At 49.2% G+C, this 25,860-nt stretch overlaps 2 protein-coding genes across 2 annotated transcripts in view; both read right to left on the reverse strand.

The window, feature by feature from the left end:
• The window catches only part of CALCRL (calcitonin receptor like receptor), a 73,268-nt gene extending 68,064 nt beyond the window's left edge, over nucleotides 1-5,204 (reverse strand). The window contains exon 1 of the mRNA XM_059702528.1: nucleotides 5,008-5,204. The gene's annotated coding sequence lies outside the window, so the exon portion shown is untranslated. The remainder of the gene's footprint in view (nucleotides 1-5,007) is intronic.
• A 9,037-nt stretch (nucleotides 5,205-14,241) lies between these two features.
• On the reverse strand, nucleotides 14,242-24,995 carry LOC132238785 (tissue factor pathway inhibitor-like). The gene is made up of 5 exons (XM_059704843.1): nucleotides 24,977-24,995; nucleotides 24,180-24,356; nucleotides 23,487-23,552; nucleotides 15,561-15,740; nucleotides 14,242-14,355 (listed from the first exon to the last, which is right to left on the reverse strand). The coding sequence occupies exons 1-5, from the start codon at nucleotides 24,993-24,995 to the stop codon at nucleotides 14,270-14,272; spliced, it is 528 nt and encodes a 175-aa protein (XP_059560826.1). The 3' UTR covers nucleotides 14,242-14,269.
• Nucleotides 24,996-25,860: the final 865 nt, after the last annotated feature.

The raw sequence follows: 25,860 nt of genomic DNA on the forward strand, positions 1-25,860 counted from the left end.
GGACGTGCTCAGAGCTTTGGCTTCATGAGAAACACAGTGGAGCTCAGAGCAACCTACACCTAGTAGAGAAGCAACTACAGATTTATATAAAAGTCTATGCTATGTTAACATTTTTAAATTAAGAAATGCGTTCCAGCCCTAGCTGGTTTGGCTCAGTGGATAGAGCGTCAGCCTGAGGACTCAGGGTCCTAGGTTCGAATCTGGTCAAGGGCATGTACCTGGGTTGCAGGCTCAATCCCTGGCCCTGGTCCCGGTGCAAGCAGGAGGCAACCAACTGATGTGTCTCTCTCTCACATCGATGTTTCTCTCTCTCTGTCTCTCCCTCGCCCTTCCACTCTCTAAAAATCAATGGAAAAATATCCTCAGGTGAGGATTAGCAAAAACAAAGCAAAGAAATATGTCCCATCCACCAACTTCCATGAAGTACAGAGCTGTGGACTCAGTGCCATGGGGTGACTTATTAAGATCTGTGTTGGGTCGAGTTGAGCTGAGATGTTTGTTCTTTGGATGGTAGCCAGGGAAAAGAAAATCACGCATCTACTCTAAGCCATGAAGGAATAAGCAGATGCACCTTACTTTGCCTTTAAAAATAAACACAGGATTGTGCCCACATTTGAAAATAGCAATGATGGGTGAGCTTGTTCTGCATGACACCGTCTCTTTCAAATAGGCGACATAATTAGGGGGAAAGGGAGAAATACGCTCTACGAAAACATTTGCAACTTATCATCTGATCGTAACAGTAGGATCTTAATACACGTAGACCTTAACTCCGTTCACAGCAAGTGACTCTATTTTACTTTTTAATAATAAAAAGTAAGACTTTCATTGTGATTTTATAAACATTTTTAAAATATGGTATGTTTTATTGATTTTAGAGAGAGAGGAAGGGAGAGGGAGAGAGAGATAGAAACATTGATGAGAGAGAAACATCATTGATCGGTTGCCTCCTGCTCGCCCCCTACTGGAGATTGAGCCTGCAACCCGGGCACATGCCCTGACCTGGAATCCAACCAGTGACCTCCTGGTTCCTGGACTGATGCTCAACCACTGAGCGACGCTGGCTGGGCTATTGTGTTTTTAAAAATTAAAATAATTTATTTTCTTATAAAATAACATTAACTTAAAAAATTAATCTGGTGTTAAGATTTCTTAAATATGGGAAAAGGCAGGGATTATTTGAGCTAATCTGATTTAATGTACAGTATTGTCATCCTAATTAGACATAAAAAATAACCTAGATTATTGAGGAGCTTCTGTTTAAATTGGAATGGCAATAGGATGTATAAGAATGTTTTCTACTATTTAAATGGATTTTGTTGACTTAATTGTCACATGTCTAATCCATAGGTTCTTTTTACTACATCACGCTCACTAAATATTTATGTTTCACATTTTACAATGAAATGTATTATATTTAGTATTTCTTCAGTTGATAAACTAAAATTAAGGTGTGATGGTGACCCGGGTACCTGCAGTTGCATAGCTGCTATTGATGAAGGAGTTTGGACGGGAATGGTTGTCTATGTGAGTACATAGAAAAATGATGAGATGGTTGGTTTGTGTGCAGACCGGATCTTGCATTTCTGGCAAATATTTATTTCCCCCCTAATTGCATCAGGACATTTTCTGACCGTACATGCGAGGATTTCTTGATTCGTGTAAGGTGCAGCTTGGTGGATGTCTTGGTAGAGGAGCGAGAGTCTGAACACTTACTGTTCATACGGGGACTTCAGACCAGTCCTAGCACGCGTTTGAAGTAGCTGGGCACTGGTTTTCTTTCTTTCTTTTTAAATTATATTTTTATTGATTTCAGAGAGGAAGGAAGAGGGAGAGAGAGATAGAAGCATCAGTGATGAGAATCATGGATCAGCTGCCTCCTGCACACCCCCTACTGGGGATCCAGCCTGCAACCTGGGCTTGTGCCCTTGACCGGAATCGAGCCTGGGACCTTTCATTCCGCAGGCCGACGCTCTATCCACTGAGCCACACCGGCCAGGGCTGATTTTGCATTTTAAGTGCCTTCTCTGACCTTCTGAGTGAGTCCAGAAAAAAGAGGTGCTACAAACGCGAGACTGTCCTTTAACACCATCGCAAGGGCGCAGCTCACGCTTATGGGTTAAAAGCTTCTCTGGATCCTGAACAAAGACGAGCTACGAAGCCAAAGACCTCGAACACCATTCTCTGAAGATACTCGCTTTCTGAAATGTTGGCACCACAATCGTTCCATTTCCAAAGCCAATTAGCTTTCCGAGCTGCCTTCGAAGGCACACAGAGTGTGAAATAAGGTTTGTTTCGTGAATCCACATCTTGGTCATTTAAGAATCATTTTGCTAATTTTTCTACGAAGTTCTAAAACAATCCTTCAAAATGACGCCGTGTCGAATGTTTACCATGTAGATGAAGATGGAAGGGGGTTACTGTTGTCATGGCTCCAACTGACCTGTTAGAAATGCAGGACCCTGGGGCGACCTGAGGTCTCCTGAGGTTTTAGGTGTTTATCAAAGGGTTTTCCGCATTAACATACAGCATATATGGTCATCTTTCTTGTCTTAATATTATTTTGAATTTTTTACTGAAATTCAAATTTCTGTTATGCATGAAAAATAGTGATGGAAACACTTAAAGGGGAATGTAAAGGCTCTCACATACGTGCTGGGTGCTGACTCCCGTTAAGCCTCACTGGATTCTGGGCATCACCCGTGAGAAAAATACATGTACCTCCGTCATTCTTTAGCATGAATTTAATGACAGACCCACTTTGAATTTCTTTTATTTTACTGTTCTGTTTTTTTTTTTCCAAAGTGAGTGGCTTTGCATATCGTAAACATTTACGTATTTTAACTAATAAAAATGACATTCTCACATGTGCTAGATGTACTTTTTAAAAGTATATCTTTGCAATAACCAAAGTATATCTCTTGAGTATAACTGGATGTTGCAGGTAAAACATCATTTAGCTCATGTTTTCATGCACTCAATTCTATGTTTACTTTACAGCTAGGACTTGCTGTAGACTCCTTGCACTGATTTTCTGATGTTATAGGCTAGGAAAATACCTAGTTTGTTATCTAGAAAATAAGTTAATTCTTTTTGGTTGAAAGCATACACTGATGCTCTGATATTCTCTTATCATTAAAAAAGGCAAACAACAGAATAGAATAACATGAGTTTTTATTGCAAACTTTCAAACATTTGAAATGTTTATTTCTAACATTATTTTCTCAAAATAGTTTTTGCCTTATGACTCTCAATATTCATTGCCTAGTGTTTTACAACAGTATTTTTTTAAGAATAAAGATGCTAAAATCCATACTGTTAACACAATTACAAAAATTTAATTAAATTATGCAGGGAAATTATGGGGTTTGGGTTAGCAATTTAAAAAAAATTAGAGGAGTTTGGGGAGTTCCAAACTTGATATTTATATAATAACCTCCTTCTAAGATAATAATCTAAATAAAAATAATGCTATTTTAACTTTTGTTGCTAAGCCAGGGCATTGGGCTAGGCATTTAATGTGTTTTTCCATTTCCTCTTCTAATTATCGAATGGCTATTTACAAGGTCACAGTCCAAAAGCACGTTTTTCCATTCTGCCCCCGTGTCAGGGAGCTCGGCGCAATCAACAATGGACAGCAGGCAGGAAGCCAGCCTCAGGTTTTAAAGGGTCACCACCGCAGGGCTCACTGGAAGGCGACATGAGGTGGAGGAATTGGGGGGAAAGCAAGTGCAGATGACCAGGGGGATTGGTACTCCCCTGAGAAACGGGCCCCCTGGCTTGTAGGCCGTCACTGTGCGGGCTCCGCGTGGCCAGGGCAGGACGTCCCACCGCAGGGCTTGGGCGGACAGTCACTCATTAGGCAGGAAAACGCACGTGAATGTGGTCAGCCAATCTGTGATCGAACCCAGGTCCGACGGCCATTCTTTTCTTGGCCACGAGTGGAGTGCGGGACCCCTGTCCCACCAGCGGCACTGGGTCGGAGTGTCAGGACACCTGTGCGCCCAGAGGCACCAGCGGATGGTCCATCTCCTCTCCCCCGCCCTGTCCCTCCTGTCCTGGGAGCCATTCGTTATGGCACGGACTCTCTATTTTTTATTGATTTCAGAGAGGAAGGGAGAGGGAAAGAGAGATGGAAACATCCAGGATGAAAGAGAGCCAGGGATCGGGTGCCTCCTGCGCGCCCCTCGCTGGGGATGGAGCCCGGGACCCTGGCCTGTGCCCTTGACCCCAGGCGAACCCAGGACCTGTCAGTCCGCAGGCCGAGGCTCTACCCACTGAGCAACACCGGTCAGGGCCACAGCCCCTACTTTCCCGCTTAACAATCCGATGTGCTCGCTCGGGCACCGGGCACCTGGTTCCGCTCTCTGCCCACAGCCTCTCGCCGTCCCGTCCCCTCCGAGGCGCGGAGGAAGCGGGGGAAGCGCCTCCGGCTCCGGGAGCAGCGCCCACACGGAGCCCCCGTCCCCGCGCGGCGGTGCTTTCCCCGCGGCCGCCCGCCCGCGACCCCGCCCGGGCGCAGGTCCGACCGCAGCGGGAGGTGGGCGCGCGGGCAGCAGGGACGGTGCGAGCCGCAGCTGGGGACGCGGACGGAGAGGCGCGAGCGCCCCGGGCTGTGCCCCCCTCACCCCTCCGCGCCAGCCGCGGGGGACCCCGAGGCCCGGGGAACTCCTGCGCCCCCTTCTCAGCCCGCGGCGGCGCCGGGAGTTTGGAGGCGCGTCCGGGTGGGGGCGCCGCCGTTGGCCGCCCCGCGCCCCGCGCGCAGGAGAGCCGCCCCCGACGGCCGAGAAGTGAGCGATCGCTGGTGTCAGACTCTCCGCGTTCCTCCCGGACGGTCCCGCCCGCCCGCCCAGCACAGCCCGCGGTCCGGACCGTGCGCCCTGCGGGTCGCGCGCGGCCTCTCCACCCGGCGGTGCCGGGCGATGCGGGGCGCCAGCCCCGTCCCCCCGGGAGGACCCCCGAGCCGAGGACCGAGCAGCACACGGGCTCCCGGAGGCGCTGACTTACCAGCCGCCGCGGGCAGGTCCTGGAGACGCGCGCAGGTCTGGTCCTCAGGGCTCCTCCCGCCGGGGCGGCCACCGGGGCCGGGACGGGGACGCGGGTGAGCCTGCGCCCAGGTGGCGGAGCCGCGGGCCGGGCAGGGGAGCTGGCTGCGCGGCGGACCCGGCTCTGAGCAGCGGGGCTCCGGTCACCCCGTCCAGCCCGGAGGGGAGGCGGGGCTTCCTGTGACATCAGCGCCCCGCCCGCTCGGGTCGGCGACTCTTCCTCCCGGGGCGCCCCACACCCGCCCCCTCTCCGGGGCAGCGCCGGCTCCCCCCACCCCCAGGCCGGGCGAGAAGCAGCCTGACCGAGGGGGTCCCAGCCGCGGCCGCCGGGCAGCACCCAGGCTTGGGCTTCCCGCTCTGAGCTCTGCTCCAACTCGCCCAGCAGCTGCCTGAGGTTGGAAGGGAGTCGAGTGTAACCTTCTGTTCAAAGGATGACAGGAGTCGGGCAGCGCGCGCGTGCGCACGTGTGTGTATGTATGTGTGTGTATGTGTGTATGTATGTGCGTGTGTGCGTGTGTGAGTGTGTGAGTGTGAGTGTGTATGTGCGTGTGTGCGTGTGTGTGTGTGTGTGTGTGTGTGTGTGTGTGTGAATTCCCAATGTACCCGGAAATTCTTCATTTTCTCCATAAATGACAACAGGGGAATAGTAACTGCACCCGTCTTCACTAACTCTCTGTCTTCACTAACTCTGTCTTCATTAACTCTATGATCCGACTCTCACGAATGTGGAGTCTGGGAATCAGAGCCGGGCCTTGCTCAGTTTCCCACGATGAACGGGAGGAACTTTATTCATTTTAAACCTTTTTTTTTTTTTTTGCTGTGTTATGACACTAGTATGCAGGCATTTTTCATCAACAAAACCATCGTGCGGCCTCGAGAGATAAGTTTATTCCAAACATGTTTAATGACTCATTGGAATGACCAGGGAGGCGAGTTTTAAGGAAGAAATGACTTTTGATGATATGGCAAATGTGTGAGGTGCAGCAGTAATGAGCATTCCTGAAACCTAAGCAGCACTAAACATCCCTTCATTTATCTGAGCACCGGCTTCCTCATCTGTAAACTAAAAATGATGATCACATAAGACCCAAAGCCCCTTCTATCTCTAAGCCTTTGAATCAACAAATTATGTGACATTTAGAATAAATAGGACAATGTGGTGTTCATTCTGTCCTTAGTGAATGTGGGACCAGAGGTGCTGAGAGGCTGGTATGTGACTGCAATTCTGGAACAGTTTGCTGACCAGTCCTTGCAGACGATCAGAAGAGGACACGGCTAGTAACGTGAAGGGGTTCTTGTCTCTGAAGCTCTATTCTCCTGGCATCTCTATTAGCTGGCATTTCTGGACCCATGGAAGATTATTACACAATCTTTGACTTTAAGATCAATAGAATCAAGGTCAATGAACATGCATACGTATAAAAAACAGGATACAGACCAGCCTCTATCCGTGATGATGATGTGGTTGTGAGAACCTGAGCTGTACCTGTTTTGTCACCGGGGATAGGAAGCAACCAGGAGTGAAATGGCCAGGTGTTGAGTATTGTCCCCCGGGGAGGGTGTGGGAGGCTTGTGAGACGTGGTTTCATGTTGCGCTCTCTCCCCAGCCCAGGTGAGGAAGCCGTGATGCAGCTTTTGCATCGGAATCTCCCTGCCCATGTCTTCTCATCCCCGGGTTTGATATAATATGCGGAAGAGAGGTCTGATCCCCCGAAAAGAGAGCAACATGTTAGCTTTGAATTTAAATCATGAGAAATCAAAACTCTTCCTGTTAAGTTTGCAAAAACATTAGTGTTTCCCCCCAAAGATTAGTTGATTTTATTTGTCCAAACACTAGTAAAGTCTAGTGAATGGAAAAAAAATCTGTGCTATAAACTTATGTTGTAAGACTCTTAGGTCTTAAACGAATGCTCTTTCTCCTTTTCTGTGCATCGAGGGTATGCAGCTGGCAAGCTAGCAGAAGGTCTAGGCTTTATATTACAGTTATTGGTCAGGCACTTGTGTGTAATCCACGAAGACTCAGGCAATGTTTGTCACTGTCACCTATAAGCCTTCCTTAGAGGCAACAGGCAAACTGCACCCCTATCGGATCCTTGCAGTTGCTCGTCTATAAACGCTGGAGGAAATAAATGGCATCGGACTTCCAGGAGCCACTCTGGGTGCGGAGGGACGTAAGGCGGACTCCTCAAGGACACACTGCGACACGGCAACAAGTATTTGGGAAAATACAGTCGAACAACATGAAAATATTGCAAGGCCCAATGAGGAGATTCTTAGGCAATGTGGCCTTAATCAATACACTAATTCAACCTTACGTGACAGATGCATTTGCTCTTCTTCCCAGAACAGATTGAAGACACTTGAAATCACTTAGGGGTGAGCAAGCCCATATTTTGCATAGATTCGATACTAGTGGTGCTGGAAGTTAAACACCCGTTTGTCCCGCCGTCTAGCTGGGAGTGATTGTGCGATTTCCTACGATTAAGATCAAAGGGCTGATTTTTCACTCTGACTGTGCACATGCTTATCATCTCGAGGGAAATCGTGATGTTGTTTTAAAATGTTCACTATGGGTGCGAATTGGAGAAGAGCAGAAAACGTTAAATTTGAAGTGAGTAATATATATTTTTTAAATATATTTTATTGATTTTTTGCAGAGAGGAAGGGAGAGAGATAGAGAGTTAGAAACATCGATGAGAGAGAAACATCGATCAGCTGCCTCCTGCACATCCCCCACTGGGGACGTGCCCGTAACCAAGGTACATGCCCTTGACCAGGATCGAACCCGGGACCTTTCAGTCCGCAGGCTGACGCTCTATCCACGGAGCCAAACCGGTTTCGGCTGAAGTGAGTAATATTATAACAAGCCCATATGTAGATAAATAAAACTGTTTTGTGAGCCTGCATATAGAATTTACTTTCACATTTTGGAATGTGTTTCCCCGAGAGAGTCAAACCTCACACCACAAACAACTGCCTCAGACCTGCCTCCTCTGTTCACAGATTTGTAAGTGCTGATGGGTTTGGCTCCTCACAGACTTTCCCCGGAGGGGAGCCGGCTGCTAGGATTAAAGCGCTCACACTGGCAAACGGGGCAGGCCAGGGACGAATTCAAACTTCATGTTTAAGTGCAGCAAATGGTAAAGCTCACTTACATGAGGGCACAGCGTGATCTCCAGGGCAAACACTCCCAGGGAGGCGATCAGCTGCCCAGTTGCGAGGCAGCCCCAGTTCAGAGTGCCATGCTGCACGTGTCCCGGTTTGGACAAAAAAAAAATCGCATACGGTCCCCTCGCCATTCTCACCCACACGGTGCTGGCCAGCGGCGCAGAAACACGGGAACGCATGAGTGATGTGTCCGGGAATCTCAACTCTCCGTCCCCAGAAAAGGTTAAAATAGTGTTTCCATTTCCAGGCCCGTGTTCGTGGGCCGTGATAGAGAGTTCACTTCTCCCTGCATATGCACTTCTTGTGAATTTACTCCGAAATGCTTCTTATTTGCTGCTATCAATCTTGACTGTGACGGCAGTGACTTACTTAACTTGGTGCTGACGCCTCTTGGCCTGAGCAGCACCTGCTTAAATGGCTGCGTCTGGGATTTGCCTGAAAATGTAGTTAATAAAGATTCTGAAGATGCCAAATGAGCATGAATGTTCCCCCCAAACAGACTATTTGGCTCAGCTACGTAACTTGTAAAATTATCAGCAGTTTTGATTTTTCTCTCCAGTTATTCATGCATGTTTAACACCAGCCTACGATGTACAGTGAACGCTTTTCAATAGAAAGGAGTATGGAGCTGTACATAATGCACATACTAGAGTCTAAAACAGTGGATTTGCCTAAGAATCCCTAACCCCTTCCTGAGAGGATCAGTCCCTTTCGCAGTTAGCTCCGAGCTGGGGATCTGTAGTCTCGTCCTGCCATCTAGTGTCCAGGATTCTCAAATTACAGAGCGTCCCTTCACTGAAACAGGAGACAATGCCTTCCCTCTTTGCAGAATGAACAGAATCCCAACGACGAGGAAGGTTCCCAAGAAAGCATTTTCATGCACATGATCGCTAGAGTTTATGTGCAGGTATTTATCGCAGACGACGCAATTAAAGCGTCCATTTCCACACGACGGAAAAAATAAGGGTTTCATAAAAAATATTTAGGTGCAGAGGCAAACAATCATGAGATACATGCTAAAACATAAGTTAAAAATTGCAAAATAAAATGACGTTCCATCTTTTGCCCTGCAATATATATGCGAATCTTTGAAATGATCTAACTCCCGGAGCCCTGGCTGGGCTGACATGGGCTGAGTCCTACACATCCCGTCGGAAATACCAGTCAGATGCTGGAAGCTCACGGTGGCATGGAAGGTGTCGCACCCGAGAAAGGAAGCGCTCCCTGTCTCCAAACATGAGGAGTACTTGTTCTACCCCGTCTGCTCGGAGACACGTCAGCCATCGGCTGTAATCCTGCTCCAACCTAACACCGCCGACATCTGAGGGTGTCTCTGGCTGTTAATTACCTCTAATTATTGAGATCTGTCTCCCTAAGCATCTGCACCCTCAGAAAGCAGAGTGGATAGGCCACGCCGTCTGTGGGCGCCTATAATGGATCAGGTGCCGTGGGCTGGGCGCTGGGCAGATGCTGGGAACACGGAGTTTGGGGGTCAGGACTTGGTTCCTGCTCTCAGGGCATTGACTTTGCACGCCCAGGTGGAGGTTTAGAGAATGACGCTGTGCTGCCTCCTGCCCAGATGCTCAGATGGCTAAGAAGTGACTGGTCAGCGACTGGACAGATGAGGACAGAGTGGGTGGGGGCTGGAGGGAGGCCTCTTTGTGGTAGAAAAGCATTTTCTCTGCAGGTGACAGTTGTTCTGGAACCAAGAGGGTGGGCAGGTGCTCCCTGGGTTAGAAAGAGGTCCTTCCTTAGCAGGGCTGCCCCGGACAGAGCTGAGAGGGGGCCCCGGTGCCCGTGGTGACTGAGGGAGCGGGCTCTAGACTTCAGGGAACGGCACTGAGGGAAATGAAACGGGTCTGGGAGTCAGAACAGGATGAGGTGAGCGACCACGTGATCATCTCAGGTGAAACCTGGGCTTAAACCAGTGGCTCAGGGTGGGGCCTGGAGGGTAAACTGCAGGTCAGAGTAGCTCCTTTCCGGCAGCGGCGAGAACGTGGTTTCCAGGGAGAGTAACCGCCTCAGCTGAGGGCACTTTGGGGCAGGAGGCATCCTGGGAGCTGGGAGCATCCATCCCCCGGCCGCGAAGACACGAGTGCACCAGCTCAGTGGAGAGCACGAGTCGGTCATCAACGTATCGTTTACCAGGAAGATGACAGGACGCACACAGCTGCTCACAGGTGGCACCGAGAGAGCCTGCAGAGCGCGGAGACCTGGAAGCAGGAGAGAGTCGTGAGGGAAGCCATCAGGACCGCGGTGCAGGCCTCAGACTGCGGTAAGAAATCATATTTCTGCCCGGCGGCCGGCATGGCTTGGTGGTTGAGCGCCGACCTATGAACCAGGAGGTCACTGTTCGATTCCCCGTCAGGGCACATGCCTGGTTGTGGGCTCCATCCCAGCGGGGGGCGTGCAGGAGGCAGCTGATCCGTGTTTCTCTCTCTTCAGTGATGTTTCTATCGCTCTCTCCCTCTCCCTCCCTCTCTGAAGTCAGGACAAATGTATATATTTTCTTTAGAAGAAGTTGTATTTTACTCTCTGTGCAATGGCCATGCCGTCCAAATCAAGTTTTGTGCGTTGTTCGCGTGGGGCTGCATGTGGCTGGGGTGTGAGGGCTGGGGAAGGAGGCCACTACAGAAACCTTTTCTGGCAACTATTTCCATGTCTTTTAGCAAAGTGAGGTAGGGGAAGTTAATGACCGCACTGCTAATACTGCGAGTGGGGACTCTTTTTCTCTATTATTATTAATTGCAAGGAAACAAAGAACCAAATTCAATTCGAGGTTGTGTTCAGTAGTTTGAGTACGTTCCTCTATCTAGGGGCGCTTTCTGGGTTTCCGTTCTGTTTGAGGGGACGTTGAGGAAGAAAAAGAACCTTTTGGATGATTAGCATTTTCCCAGAAATATGCAGTTTTCCATGTTTTCTTTAACTCCGTGAGGATTTCATTTCAACGTTGCAGACGGGGGACGGAATCTTAGTAAGTTTATACAACTGGAAATGGGTAGAAATGGAACTTGAAACCCAAGTTGTTTGGTTTTTAAACCTGTCTCCTTCTTTATAACATGATTTCCATAATGTTTAACCTGGCAAACAGCTTCAGAGAGTCCTGGCGGAAAGTGTAGGGAATATAAGTCAAAGGACATGGTACTGGGGCTCCGGTTCTGGTGGTTCTCAACCTTCCTAATGCCGCCACCCTTTAATACAGTTCCACTCGTTGTGGTAACCCCCAATTTCATTGTTACACATTGAACATAATTAAAGCATAGTGATTAGTCACAAAAACAATATGTAATTATATACGTGTTTTCCGATGGTCTTAGGCAACCCCTGTGAAAGGGTCTTTCGACCCCCAGGTTGAGAACCGCTGGGTTAGACAATCCCACGCGGGGAAAAGGAAGATGTTGGAGAAGACAGTGCTGTCCCCCCCACTGCTAGCTCGGCTGTTTTCTACTCATATGTTTGTGTTCTGATCTCTGCTGGGTCATACATTTCCAATATGATCCGCATATAATTGATAGGGTAAGTTTCCAGATGTTTAGAAAGATGACACAAGGAATAATGACCATTTTTAATATATCATTTCTAAGCAACATAAGATATTTAAATATTTTCAAATGAGTTGGAAAAATGAACATAGTTTTATTAGAGAAACCGAAAGAACATTCATTGATTTTTACCCTTTTGTACCCATGTTAAAGTTTCCACATTAAAAATATTATTAGCACCTCGTAGGCAACCATCTCAAAATCAAATAAAAAAATCAAATTATTAAATGCATATAATTTTTTAGGTTTTCCTCAGTTATTCTTGATAACAGTAAAACCACTTCATCTCTATGCTCTTCATTCTTCATTGTATAAAATTGTTACTTCAGCAGAACAAAATTTACCGAGAAGTTCCTACTTCAGCTTTTAATTGCCTGAATAATTGTTACGGCCCAAAGAGACTTCGTTCTAAAATCTGAAATGTTAAATACTCAGCGGCTTGTGGTGCCGGTGGCTACTGTTCGATTGGCTTCTGATGCAGCGAGTGCTATGCTAATTCCCTTCGTGTGGGCCTCACGGGCCCCCCCAGTCCCTTCACCCAGAAAGGGGGTGAGGGACACGGAGGCTAACTTTATTGTTTCCTTCCACAATTCTTAACAGTTCTTCAGCTGTGTCTGACAGTTTACCGACCGCCAGTCGAGACAAGAAAAGCGGTGGGATGTCCTGGGTTTGAAAGGTTTCCTCCATCATTAGATGGCCCAGAGAGCGTGGCGTGTGTGTGTGTGTGTGTGTGTGTGTGTGTGTGTGTGTGTGGCCCGTACAGGAGACAAATAAAGGGATACGCAGAGTTAAATAAACAGACTCCTGACATAGACCCAGCGTTGCAGCTTCGAAGGCGTCTCATTGAACAGGGGCGGGCAGTCGGAGTAAAAGTGGTCATTGTTCGTGTCTTCGTCTCTCCTAGAAAAGGGCCATCTCTGGGCCAGATGGATCGTGTAGGTGGCTCCCAGCTGCTCCCATTAGGAAACTCTGGGAATTTCCCTGGAGTGATTTAGAAAGTGTGCGGAACATTCTGGAGGGCGGGACTATGGTGAACAGGAGGCAGACTACTGGGCAGTCGAACAGTCTTGCCCTCTGATTCCAAACATTTGCCAAGAGGAAGGAAGTCGCCGCTTCCTCTGGCTTCAGTGCGGCAGCACCTGCGGCTGAGAGAGGCGAGTTCCGTGGTGAGCTAGTCCCTCTGTGCACATGCAGATCCCACGCGCTGAGAGCCCAGGGACCCCGGGTTTATCAGTGATGTTACCCCACAGCCAGTGAACAGTCATCAGTAATACTGATGAGGCTGGACTACTCCTTTGGGCTACTTCGGATTTGCTTAAAACTTATCAGAGAACAAATTGTAGATTGAAATAAAAGGTTTTGGTACGAGGAATAAATTTGTCTTCACTAAACTTTGCCAGTTCTTTAACCAATGATTTAAAAAGAGATTAGCCCGGCCGGTGTGGCTCAGTGGTTGAGCATCGATCTACGAACCAGGACGTTACATGTTCCATTTCTGGTCAAGGGCACATGCCCAGGTCGTGGGCTCCATCCCCGCTGTGGGGCATGTAGGTGGGAGGCAGCCGATCGATGATTCTCTCTCATCATTGATGTTCTCTCTCTCTTTCCCTTCCTCTCTGAAATCAATAAAAATATATTTTAAAAATGAATAAGTAATAAAAAGTGATTACTTTCAAAAGTGTTTCAAAACTTTTCATGAGCTTCAAGTGCCTCGATTCAGTGTAAAACAGAAGCAGATATATCACTTCCTTGGTGTTTGGGGTCAGTCTGGTGCTGACATAGGAAACCTGCCTCAGGTGTGCTGGCCTCCGGATGTGGTTACAGCGTCGCCACCGGCTGGCTTTGACGGAAGGCAGCGACCATTGAGCGCGTTCCGCTGGAACTGATGCAGCGATGACTGAGTGAACAGCCTGGCCATTGCCGATTGCTGGTTTTTTCCTCTCAGAACACTCTTTACATATTTTGGCTTATCGGACAGTGGTGTTGGATGCCTTTAACTAGAGAGCACTCAATATTTTACATTTATTTTAATTATTTTTTTCTTTTAGCAAAGCACTACCGGAATGTACCTGAAAGACCAAGGAGCATTCAAGGCTTATAGCAAGCAAACAGCTCTTCTTCATTCCCTCGACTTCCACACCCAGCTTCATCCTGGCCTCCTCTATTCTGGCCGTGAATATGCACAAGTCCATCTGCACTTCTCCTTCTCTGAGTGCGACTTCGTCCCCCACACTCTCCCTGTCCTTTACGCCGTTTCTCTGCATCCCCAGCCTGCGGAATGCTGTGGGGGCGGGGGGTGTTTTTGTTTTAAATTAAGTCTTTATTTTTATTGATTTTGGAAAGAAAGAGAAAGGGAGAGGGAGAGAGAGATAGAAACATCAATGACAAGAAAATCATTGATCGGCTGCCTCCTATCAAACTTTATTACTTTTTTTTTAGAGCAGTTATCGATTCACAATACAATTGAGGGGGAAGGCGATGGGAATCACAGTGAAACGCTCCATCTAAACTATTTCAGTAGATTTCGTATCCTATTTCCACTGAATTTTTTATTCTTTTTGTTTCCATTAATCTTCCTTCAGGTGTTCTTTTGGTGAAAGCTACAAAAGGAAAAGAAAGAAATGCATGCATGATGAAATGGCTTATTGTGTCACTTTATCTAAAATGTCCTCAAATTACTTTATTTTATTTTAATTTTTTATTTTATTATTGACCGCATTACAGATGGCTCCCACTTTCCCCCTCTGCCCGCCCCCCCCCCCCAGGTCTTCCCCGCACTGTTGTTTGTCACCAGGTACTATGCTCATAAGTATGTAAATTCTTTGGTTTCTCTCTCCTCCCCAAATGATCTTTGAATGTTTAAAACTAAAAGGAAAAGTTTGAGTCTTTAATTTGTATATATCTTTGTATAGAACAACCTAGTTCTAAGGATGTCACTTTGCATCTATAAGAGTTAGCCAAATGGATAACCACGTTGTTGATTTTTATTACTTATTTTCAGATAGGACTACATGATCATTTTATTAAAAATGTGAACACATGGCTGTGTATGGTTGGTGGAATATGGATGCTTTTATTTACATACTAGAGGCTCAGTGCACGACATTCATGCACTCGGGGGGGGGGGGGTGAGGTCCCTCAGCCTGGCCTGTGCCCTTTTGCAGTCTCGGGAGCCCGTGGGGAGCGGACCTAAGCCGGCAGTCGGACATCCTTAGGGTGCCACAGAGGCGGGAGAGGCTCCTGTCACCGCCGCTGCGCTCGCCGCCTGTCAGCCCGGCTTCTGGCTCAGCAGTGCTCCCCTGTGGGATGCACTGACCACCAGGGGGCAGCTCCTGCATTGAGCGCCTGCCCCCTGGTGGTCAGTGCACATCATAGTGACCAGTCCTTCCACCATTCAGTCAATTTGCATATTCCCCTTTTATTATATAGGATTAATGCTATTCTATAAACATGCATAATTTTTCTATTCAGAAAAGCAATGTTTAATTTGGTGCATTGTAAGGAGGCATAAATATATTTGGCATAATCCTTTAAAGTGAAATTTTAGTATGTAAATATTAAGAGAATAAAATGACTTTAAGAAATTAATCGTTTTTCTATAAAGATACATTAAGAGGAGTTGCAGCTGGCAGATCCGGCAATATTATCTCAATGTCCTTGCCGAGGGGACATGTATTAGCTAAATTGTAATACTTTGTTTCTCACCATAAGCAGACTGATTTCATGATATTTCCACAGGTTAAGAGCCATTCATATGTCCATACAGTCGTTCTAAGCCCTCGGGGACGAGGGGAAGGGTGTCTACCTTTCGTACAGGCCTTGAGACAGGCTCGCTCAGAGACGAAGTTGTTCTCATTGCCCCCGCATCCGCCGTAGCTGAATGTGCGGCAGGTCGCGGCGTCGGAGTCGTAGTAGAACCTGGTCACGTTGGCCGTACACTGGCCTCTGTCCGCCCCGGTCAGACACCAGGAGGGGTAGTTGAAGTCTGAGAACATGAAGAGAACAGGCTATGTCATGACATGACACTTCGTCAGAGACGTTCACATGACTGTGTTTTTAAAAATATATTTTTATTAATTTCAGAGAGGAAGAGAGAAGGGGAGAGAGATAGAAACATCAATAATGAGAGAGAATCAGTGATTGGCTGCCTCCTGGGGATTGATCCTGCAACCTGGGCATAAGCCCTTGACTGGAATCGAACCGCAGACCCTTCAGTTCGCAGGCTGACGCTCTACCCACTGAGCTAAACCAGCCAGGGATGGTTTTCTTTTTTTACTTTTCTATTTATTTCAGGTCCTATGCCCTTATAATGCTCAAATTATATCATGAAACTATTACATCATACGTTAGAAATGCTTTCACCTAAGAAAGGTGTTCAGAGTGATGCCGCATCCTTCCTGGGAGCATAAGGGCTGCAGACTGGTGGGGGGGTGGTGTCTGTGAGGACGGAGTTGGCTGTTTCCATGCAGCGTGTCTGTGCAGCAGGGAGAGAGGAAGGAGCAGCCCACACTGGGTGGGAGCCGACACCCGGTGTGGAGGGCGGGTGGGCGGGAGGTGTGCACCGTGGAGCGTTCTGTTTTCTGGACGGTTTTGCTGAGTGTGAAATGCAGAAGGTGGGCGACCAGGGTGTTGGAAACTGAAAGGTCACAGGGGACAGACTGTAAGGAACCTTGTCTAGACAGGAAAGCCTCTACGTATTGAAAAAGAAGAAGAAGGAAAGGGTAGGTATTTATCGGGTTGAATTTCTTTGTCCGGATCAGTGGTTTTCAACCCTGTGTTGCAAGAGTTTATAAAACAGGCGACACCTGGCTATGTAGTGAGGGGCTCTGGCCTCTTTTATCACAGCTGGTCAGATAAAAAAATGACAACAGCCAACGACAATAGCCGTCCGTTGTGAGTGCCCTGTCTTGAACCATAAATATACAGGTCATATAATAGGATTGCATCTCATTGGTCACATCACCTGATAAGGTTGTGTCTGATTGGTTAATTCTTGGTACCAGATATCCTTATAAAAAAGTACAGGCACCCGATTTTTAAAAAAGTCACTTTGGAGCAAAAAGGGTAGGTGATTACTATTATCATTTTTTTTGTAAATCAAATCAAAATTATACCTATTTTCTGTCAGATTGGCAGAAAATGTAGTTTTTGGTGTGCCGCAGGTATGGGCTTGCTATGAACAAGGCTGAAAACCACTTTCTAGATGTGGCCTGACCAGTGGTTGGAGCTCACAGTTACCTCCACTGGGGATCTTCCAAACTAAGCCACCAAGAGAGCAGCCCTGGCAAAGCCCGCAGTGTGAGACGTGTGCGTACAACTTATCTACAAGAATGAAAGCGTAATATGCTAATTAGACCGGACATCCTTCCAGACGACTTTCCCGATGAGGCCGGGGCTGTGGGGCGGGGCAGAGGAGGCGGCCGCCTGGGTGGCGGGCTGAGCCCCTTGCGTGAATTTCGTGCATCGGGCCTCTAGTTTTAAGATAATTATGTCTTCTCATGCATTTACAAAACTTCCCTTCATGCCATGTCTGCAAAATTGAAAACCTTGTAAGAGTGTAGTAAAAGATGGAAAGTGGTGCTTTTTAGTTCCTGGATCTGCTTTTCAGGAAGAAGGAGATTTTAAGAAGCGGAAGAGCTAGAGGGGGCCATGGGGGGAGGAGAGTACGCAGGTCAGGCGTGCCCGGTTGTTGGGGGCACTTGGCCGGTGCCGGGCGCCTGCAGAGCAGAGACATAAAACGTGAGCATTCATCACGGCTTTCCTGTGCGTGGCCGTCCTCACCCGCCCCCGAGGGAAGATGGGACGGTGCACTTTGCCACGATCAGCAACACCAGGCAGGTGCCCTAGGGTGCGATGGGGGAGAAACCCGTTTAGAAAAGACAGAAGCATGCAATGTTGGCTTCGGGGGAGGCCAGGCCTGTGGTTCTGCCTTCCCACCCGTTTGTCCAGCTGTGAGGTCGGTCCTCTGAGCATCGTCTCCCTCCCAGGCCTGCCAGGATCACAGCCCGCCTTACTCATCCTCATTGTCCCCCCACACCAGCCTCGGGACCACTCCGCGCCTGGAGGAGGCACACGGCGCTGGTTGAACTGAACTGAAATGACGAAGCATAAATTCTCTATCTCAGGTTATAAGGCAAAGTCGGAAACGCAGGTTTGCGAGTCCTCTAATTAGAAATGTTTCAAAGACACAAAACATTTATAATCTATAATAATAAAAGCATAATATGCTAATTAGACTGGACGAACTGGGGCTGTGAGGGAAGCCCAGTACCGGGTGCCTGCAGGCGGCCAGAGGGGAGCCGATGCAATAGCCAAGGGAAGGAAGGCCTACTCTTGCACAAATTCCATGCATTGGACGTCTAGTTATGCTATAATTTTATAAGTGCTTTATGTTATTTGAGACAATAATACTAAGTAATTAAATGAAGATACTTTAGATCAAGGTCATGGGCTTTAGTCGTATTAAAAATTATCACTAATAAAATGTATATAAATAATAGCTTATTATTACTTATTTACTGCTATAAGCCTTCATTGGCACTGGGTAATCATTATCATAGAAAACCTCAAACCCTAACTGGTTTGGCTCAGTGGATAGAGCATTGGCCTGAGGACTGAAGGGTCCCAGGTTCAATTCCAGTCAAGGGCACCGGCCTGGGTTGGAGGCTCAATCTCCAGTAGGGGGCATGCAGGAGGCAGCCAATCAATGATTCTCTCTCATGATTGATGTTTCTATCTCTCTCTCTCCCTCTCCCTTCCTTTCTGAAATCAAGAAAAGATATATTTTTTTTAAAAAAGAAAGCCTCAAATATTGAGACTTTTGAGCTCCTATTGTGTGTAAACAGTGGGTTAAAAATGTTATAAATGCCATCACAGCCTTACAAAGCTTTTAAGAGAGATTACTCCCCACATATAACAAATGAGGAAGTGGAGGCTGAGTCGTGTGATTTTTTTTGAGGCCACAGAGAGAGTTGCCAAATAGCAGAACTAGCTTTTCAACCCACATGTTTCTGCCCATCTCAACCCAACACTCGTAACCACTCAGATGTGTCATCAGAAAACTAGAAAATGAAAATAACTGAGTGAAGATTGTTTAGTAATTACCAAGTAAAGGTGTCACAATTCCCCTTCCTGTTAGATCCCCAAACCTCCCCACCTTGGAGCTGAGGTTCAGAATGGCTCAGGTGCTACTGCCCTCAGTCAGGCGCAGGGAGCTGGAACGCATCAAGTTTGAGTGAGAGAGACAGCGAATCAAAACGGACCATCAGACGAGGGGCTGGCGACAAGTCGGGGGACAGTGCGGAGTCAAACGGTGTTTGGAGACTCAGACCCTGGGAGTCGAGGGGCACTGGGGCATCAGGCTGGCGGGGGGCTGACTGAGAATCACAGGCCAGACTTCCTGGCCTTGGGCCCTGGCCAGGCAGAGGCATTTAAGGCACTAAGATATGAGGGAAAGCTAGGTACCTCCTGCTGCACTTATTTTGTGCATTATAATCCTATCTAAGAAAAGACAAAAAGGATAATTGACCATACCTCCACTACGCTTCCCATCGGCTAATCAGGGTGATATGCAAATTAACTGACAACAAAGATGGCAGTTAATTTGCATACGCAGACTCCAAGTGGTGGAGCAAAGCCAAACAGCCCTGAAGCCAGCCCAGCAGCGAGGCCATAGGGCCCTGGATCAGTGTGACGGGGGCAACCCCCCCCCCTTCCCGATCAGCCCTGCTCTGTGCCTGACAGGGGGCGGCGCTACAACCTCCCCATCAGCCCTGCCCTGAGTGTGACAGGGGAAGTCTCCCCAAACCCCTGATCCGCCCTGCTCTGTGCCTGACAGGGGCAACGCCACACCTCCCCATCGGTCCTGCTCTGTGTGTGACAGGGAGCAGCATCACAACCTCCCGATCCGCCTGCTCTATGTGTGACAGGGGGCGGCGTCAAAACCCCCGATCCACCCTGCTCTGTGCATGACAGGGGGCTGCACCCCAAACCCCTGATCAGCCCTGCTCTGCATGTGACAGGGGCGGCATCGCAACCTCCCGATCTGCCCTGCTCTATGTGTGACAGGGGGCGGCGTCAAAACCCCCGATCCACCCTGCTCTGTGCATGACAGGGGGCTGCACCCCAAACCCCTGATCAGCCCTGCTCTGCATGTGACAGGGGCGGCATCGCAACCTCCCGATCTGCCCTGCTCTGTGTGTGACAGGGGACGGCACCCCAATCCCCTGATCCGCTCTGCTCTGTGTGTGTGACCGGGGGCAGTGCCACAACCTCCCCATCGGCCCTGCTCTGTTCATGTCGGGGGGAGCTCCCCAAGCCCCTGATTGGCCCTGCTCTGTGGGTGACAGGGGGTGGTGCTCCAACTCCCCAATCTGCCCTGCTCTGTGCGTGACAGGGGGCAGTGCCCCAACTCCCCAATCGGCCCTGCTCTGAGCCCGACCAGGGGCTGCGGGACAGGCACCTAGGGATTGGGCCTGCCTTCTGCCACCCGGGAGTGGGCCTAAGCCAGCAGGTCGTTATCTCCTGAGGGGTCCCAGACTGTGAGAGGGCACAGGCCGGGCTGAGGGACACCCCTCCTCCAGTGCACAAATTTTTGTGCACCGGGCCTCTAGTCCTTTATACTGTCCCTAGAAAAGACAGGATGGGGTTTTTCTATCAGCACCGTTTTATAGCAATCCTCCCCACATTCACTCCTGCAGGATTGTCCGGTATTCAAGAAGGAAAAGGTCAGGCATTTATATTCACACAGCGCCATGTAGCCAGGCTTTCCTAACCTCTTCCGCCTCCATTCCTCACTTGTCCCATATAATCAATCCCAAATTCATATTTCAATAGGGAGTTTATTTTATTTTATTTTAAATATATTTTTATTGATTTCAGAGAGGAAGGAAGAGGGGGAGAGAGAGAAAGAGAGACATCAATGATGAGAGAGAATCATTGATCGGCTGCCTCCTTCACGCCCCCTACTGGGGATCGAGTCCGCAACCCTGGCATGTGCCCTTGACCAGAATCGAACCTGGGACCCTTCAGTCTGAAGGCTGATGCTCTATCCATGAGCCAAACCTGTAGGACAATAGGGAGTTTATTTTAGCAAAGAACATGTGCATCCCATGAGTCTTGTTAACCCATTAGTGTTTAGTTTGTATTTTGTTCATTGTTGGATACGCGTTGGTGTGCAGTTGTGTGATAGTCACAGGCATGAGAGAGCATTCCTACTCTCTTCCTTGTTCATGTAAAATGCGTGTCATTCAAAACATCTTGGTCTACGAATGGGAAGCCTGTGATTTTTCTCTTGTAAAGGGACCTGCGTGTTGTTTAAGTTTTAGAAACACTTCCCTGGGGTGTTTCTAAACACCCATCTTGTGACCGGGCTAACCAGCCACCTGTTACAGAGAAGACCGGCCGGGAGGACAGGGATCGGCGGAGCCAGGGGCCTGGAGCCAGGGGCAGGGGGCTGCTTGGATGGCGCACCTGGCGAGGAAGGCTCCCTCTGTGTCTCGCCCGCTCTCCCAGGAAGGAGGGCCAGACGCATCCTGGTATAATTTCTGTCTTGTGTCTATTTGGGAGCCAGCTGCTCAGAGCTCAGCGTGAGGCTCCGTGGCCATGCGGGCGGCGAGGTGGGCTCTGTGGGGAGTGTCCACGCTTCTGGGTCTGAGACACGCTGTGAAACACTGGCTGCCTCTGGGGGACAGTGGGGTGCTGAGTGGGCTTTGCAGAGGGAGCAACCGTTCTGGTGGCTAATGTGGCCGCAGCTCACTGTCTATGGGGGGCAAAGGGTTACAGCTGTGAGCATGGGAAACATAGTTTATTCTTGTGTTTTATTTGTGTATTATTGTATTTTTTATTATTGTTAATCTATTTTACTCACCCTGTATATATTATATTAATATGCTAACACATTAACAAAGTGATTATATAATTATACTAATTATATTATTATATTACTTGTATTATATTTATTCTGTTATATTTCATTATATTATACTAGGGGCCTGGTGCACGAAATTCGTGCACTGGGTGTGTGTTGGGGGGAGTGTCCCTCAGCCCAGCCTGCCCCCTCTCACATACTGGGAGCCCTCAGGCGTTGACCCCCATCACCCTCCGATTGCTGGCTCTGCCCCTTGCCCAGGCCTGATGCCTCAGCCAGAGGCGTAGACCCCCATCACCCTCTGATCACCTGATCGGCCCCTTGCCCAGGCCTGACGCCTCCGCCAGAGGTGTCAGGCTTGGACAGGGGACCCCCATCTCCCCCCGATCACTGGCTCTGGCCCCTGCCCAGGCCTGAGGCCTCTGGCCCAGGAATCATGCCTGAGCAGGGGACCCCCATCTCCCTCTGATCGCTTGCTCCACCCCCCACCCAAGCCTGATGCCTCTGACCCAGGCTTCAGGCCTGGGCAAGGGGACCATCATATCCCCCCAATCCCCGGCTCAGCCCCCCGCCCAGGCCTGATGCCTCGGCCAGAGGAGTTGACCCTCATCACCCTCCGATCACCAATCACCGGATCGGCCCCTTGACCAGGCCTGAGGCCTCTGGCAGAGGTGTCAGGCCTGGGCAGGGGACCCCCAGCTCCCCGTGGTTGCAGGCTCTGCCCCTGCCCAGGCCTAACGCCTCTGGCTGAGGCGTCCGGCTCGGGCAGCAGGGACCCGCAGCTGCAGTGGCCCCGCGATCGTGGGCTCCACTTTAGGCCCAGGCAAGGGGCCCCTAGCTCCCGGGACTGCCAGCTTCGACCGTGTCCAGCTTCCATCACAGGCTCCACCCCTACTTCCTGCTATCACTGGCCAGGGCAGAAAAAGTGCCTGATTCTCCGATCATGGCTGGGGGGCAGGGCAAAGGCGGCCCCAGGGCTGCCTTTGCCCTGCCCCCCAGCTCTTAGCTCCCCCCTGGGTTTCCGATCACTGTCAGTGGCAAGGGACTTCTTCCTGCTTTCCCTTTCGCCTCTCTGCATTGTGCCTACATATGCAAATTAACCGCCATCTTGTTGGCAGTTAACTGCCAATCTTAGTTGGCAGTTAACTGCCAATCTTAGTTGGCAGTTAACTGCCAATCTTAGTTGGCAGTTAACTGCCAATCATAGTTGGCAGTTAATTTGCATATAGCCCTGATTAACCAATGAAAAGGGTATCGTCGTATGCCAATTACCATTTTTCTCTTTTATTAGTGTAGATTTTATTTCATATTCTCTCTGAGTCCTGTGTGATCTCTGTGTCTACCCACCCACCCATCCCTATCTTTCCATCTGGTGCCTGTGCCACCTGGATTTCTGAGCCTGCGTGAGATCTATTGCTGGTTTTTTGTGTGTTTTTTTGTATATCGTGTTGAAAGATTGTTAGGATAAAACTAATTTATATGTCCAATTGCAAAGCCCCTTTCCTGTCAGCACATACATATTTAAAATAGATAAGTCACATCTTGAAGCATCTCCTTTTGTCCCCGTGAATGTTCCAGTTTGGATGACATGCGTGTTGAGGCCCACACGCAGGGGCTGGCGTCTGAACAAACAGCAAGGCGGGGCGAGAGGAAGGGGGTGCCACTGGGCGAGGGACAGAGATGACTGACAGAGACATGATCAAGCTCACCGCGCCCTCTTCCGGACAACAGGAAAAGTGCTGACAGAATTGAAAGTCTGAAAAGCTGGTACAATTGTTTAAAAGCACAGTTCTAATGTCCATCCCACTTCTGTTGTGAACATGTTATTTTTCTGGCATAATTTCAAAAAAATAACGTTCTTACCCTGGACTCCAGCATTCCTCTTGGCAGTCCCGGGTGTGGAGGGGGCAGTGGCCTGGGCGCTGTCATCTGCGGGGAGAGTGCAGCCAGTTAACACGCGAGACACGGGCACAGCTCATGGCCACAGGAAGGCCACGCCAGTAGGCGTGTTGAGAAAAGTCAACTTCCAGAAAGCTTGTTCACAGGCTCTGTGAAATCAGCGCACAGTGGGGCTTTAAACCTGTCTATGCTACTTATATGAACTGAGATAATATCTCCAGGAGCAATTTTGTGGTTCTTAGCAAAACAGAGGTATGAGGGTTAATGTTTGTCCCTCCGTTGCTGAGTGTCATGGGCACATCAAACGATCGATTTTCAAGGTGGAAGGTTCTCTGTCCTGAAATGGCCGTGAAGGTCAGGAGTTCACAGCCCCGCTCTCGCCCCTTAGAGACAACGGTTTTCTCAGGAAAGAAAACGAAATAACGGAGAATGAAAAATGGAATGTCCATCTAGGAAGCCATGGCCCTGAAGTCAGGTTTGTTGCGTATCTGTGCTTTAACACATTTCTTTCACACCCTGACTAGTTTCTGACAGATTCAGTGGAAACGAATGCATCCCACTGGTCTGGGAACACACAGGCCAGGCACACCTGTCCTCAGGACGCCTTATGTTTGAAACGCCAGGAAACACAGTGAAGGGAGAGGAGCGCAGACGCACCCGGGTCCCCACAGGAGCGCTGGCATTCTGCCTTGGTCTCGAAGTTGTTTGGGTTCCCCTCGCAGCCTCCGTACACGAACTCCTCACAGAGCCCGGAGCTGTGGTTGTAGAAGTAGCGAATGAAGTGGGCACGGCAGCGCCCCACCTTCGCCTCGAGCAAGCAGAAGTCAGGCCGCCCTGGGGGATGCACATGTGTCAGAGAGTTCTCCTTGGAGTAAGTTACTTATTTCTATTAAACTAGAGGCCCATTGCTTGAAATTGTGCATGGATGGGGGTCCCCTCAGCCCCGCCTGCACCCTCTCCAATCAGGGACTCCTTGGGGGATGTCCAACTGCCAGTTTAGGCCCAATCCTAGCAGTTGGACATTCCTCTCACAATCTGGGACTACTGGCTCCTAACTGCTCACCTGCCTGCCTGCCTGATCGCCCCTAACCACTTCTACCTGCCAGCCTGATCACCCCCTAACCGCTCCTCTGCTGGCCTGATTGCCCAACTGCCCTACATTGCTGGCCTGATCACCCAGCTGCCCTACCCTGATGGCCTGTTCTCCCCCAACTACCCTCCCCTGCTGACCTGATTGCCTACAACTGCCCTCCCCTGCCAGCAATTTTTGTCGACATGAGGGCGGCCATCTTGTGAGGACATGAGGGTGGCCATCTTGTGACGACATCACATGAGGGTGTCGTGGGAGGGCGTGATGCCACCTAGGCTTTTATTACTAGGATATCTCTCCAGTAGTTAGTTATTGATTGTTCTGTATTAAGTCTAATAGACGCTGTTCATTGGAGTGACTGCACCGTTGCATGGCACTGTCATGATCGCTAAGGTTCCGTAGAAACCGGAGCTGATGTTTTCAGCTGTCCATCTGTTCTTTGTTCCCGTGTCCGTCTTCTGTCTTGATAGAGTCTAAGTCCATGTGACTAATAATGTCTGTCCTGCAGCTCAGAGCTGCTGAGTTACACTCACTTCCTTGCAGATATAAACCCTGTTCTGCAAACTAGAAGTTATTTCTGCCATCTTACTCTGAAGAAGAGCGTCCGACAGCCATGGGGTTGCTCTGTTTAAGTTTTAGAAACACTTCCCTGGAGAACTCTTGTGACCGGGGCTAACCAGCCACCTGTTACAGAGCAGACCGGCAGGGAGGACAGGGATCGGCGGAGCCAGGGGCCTGGAGCCAGGGGCGGGGGGCTGCGTGGATGGCGAACCTGGCGAGGAAGGCTCCCTCTGTTTCTCACCCGCTCTCCCAGGAAGGAGGGCCGGACGCATCCTGGTATAATTTCTGTCTTGTTGTGTCTATTTGGGAGCCAGGTGCTCAGAGCTCAGTGTGAGACTCGGCGGCCATGCGGGCGGCGGGGTGGGCTCTGCGGGGAGTTTCCACGCTTCTGGGTCTGAGACACGCTGTGAAACACGGGCTGCCTCTGGGGACAGTGGGGGGGGGGCTGAGTGGGCTTTGCAGAGGGAGCAACTGTTCTGGTGGCTAATGTGGCGGCAGCTCACTGTCTATGGGGGGCAAAGGGTTACAGCTGTGAGCATGAGAAACATAGTTTATTCTTGTGTTTTATTTGTGTATTATTGTACTATTTATTATTATTAATCTATTTTACCCACCCTGTATATATTATATTAATATGCTAACACATTAACAAAGATTATATAATTATACTATATTATTATATTACTT

The sequence above is a fragment of the Myotis daubentonii genome, chromosome 7 (assembly GCF_963259705.1).
Source record: "Myotis daubentonii chromosome 7, mMyoDau2.1, whole genome shotgun sequence".
Classification (NCBI taxonomy): domain Eukaryota; kingdom Metazoa; phylum Chordata; class Mammalia; order Chiroptera; family Vespertilionidae; genus Myotis; species Myotis daubentonii.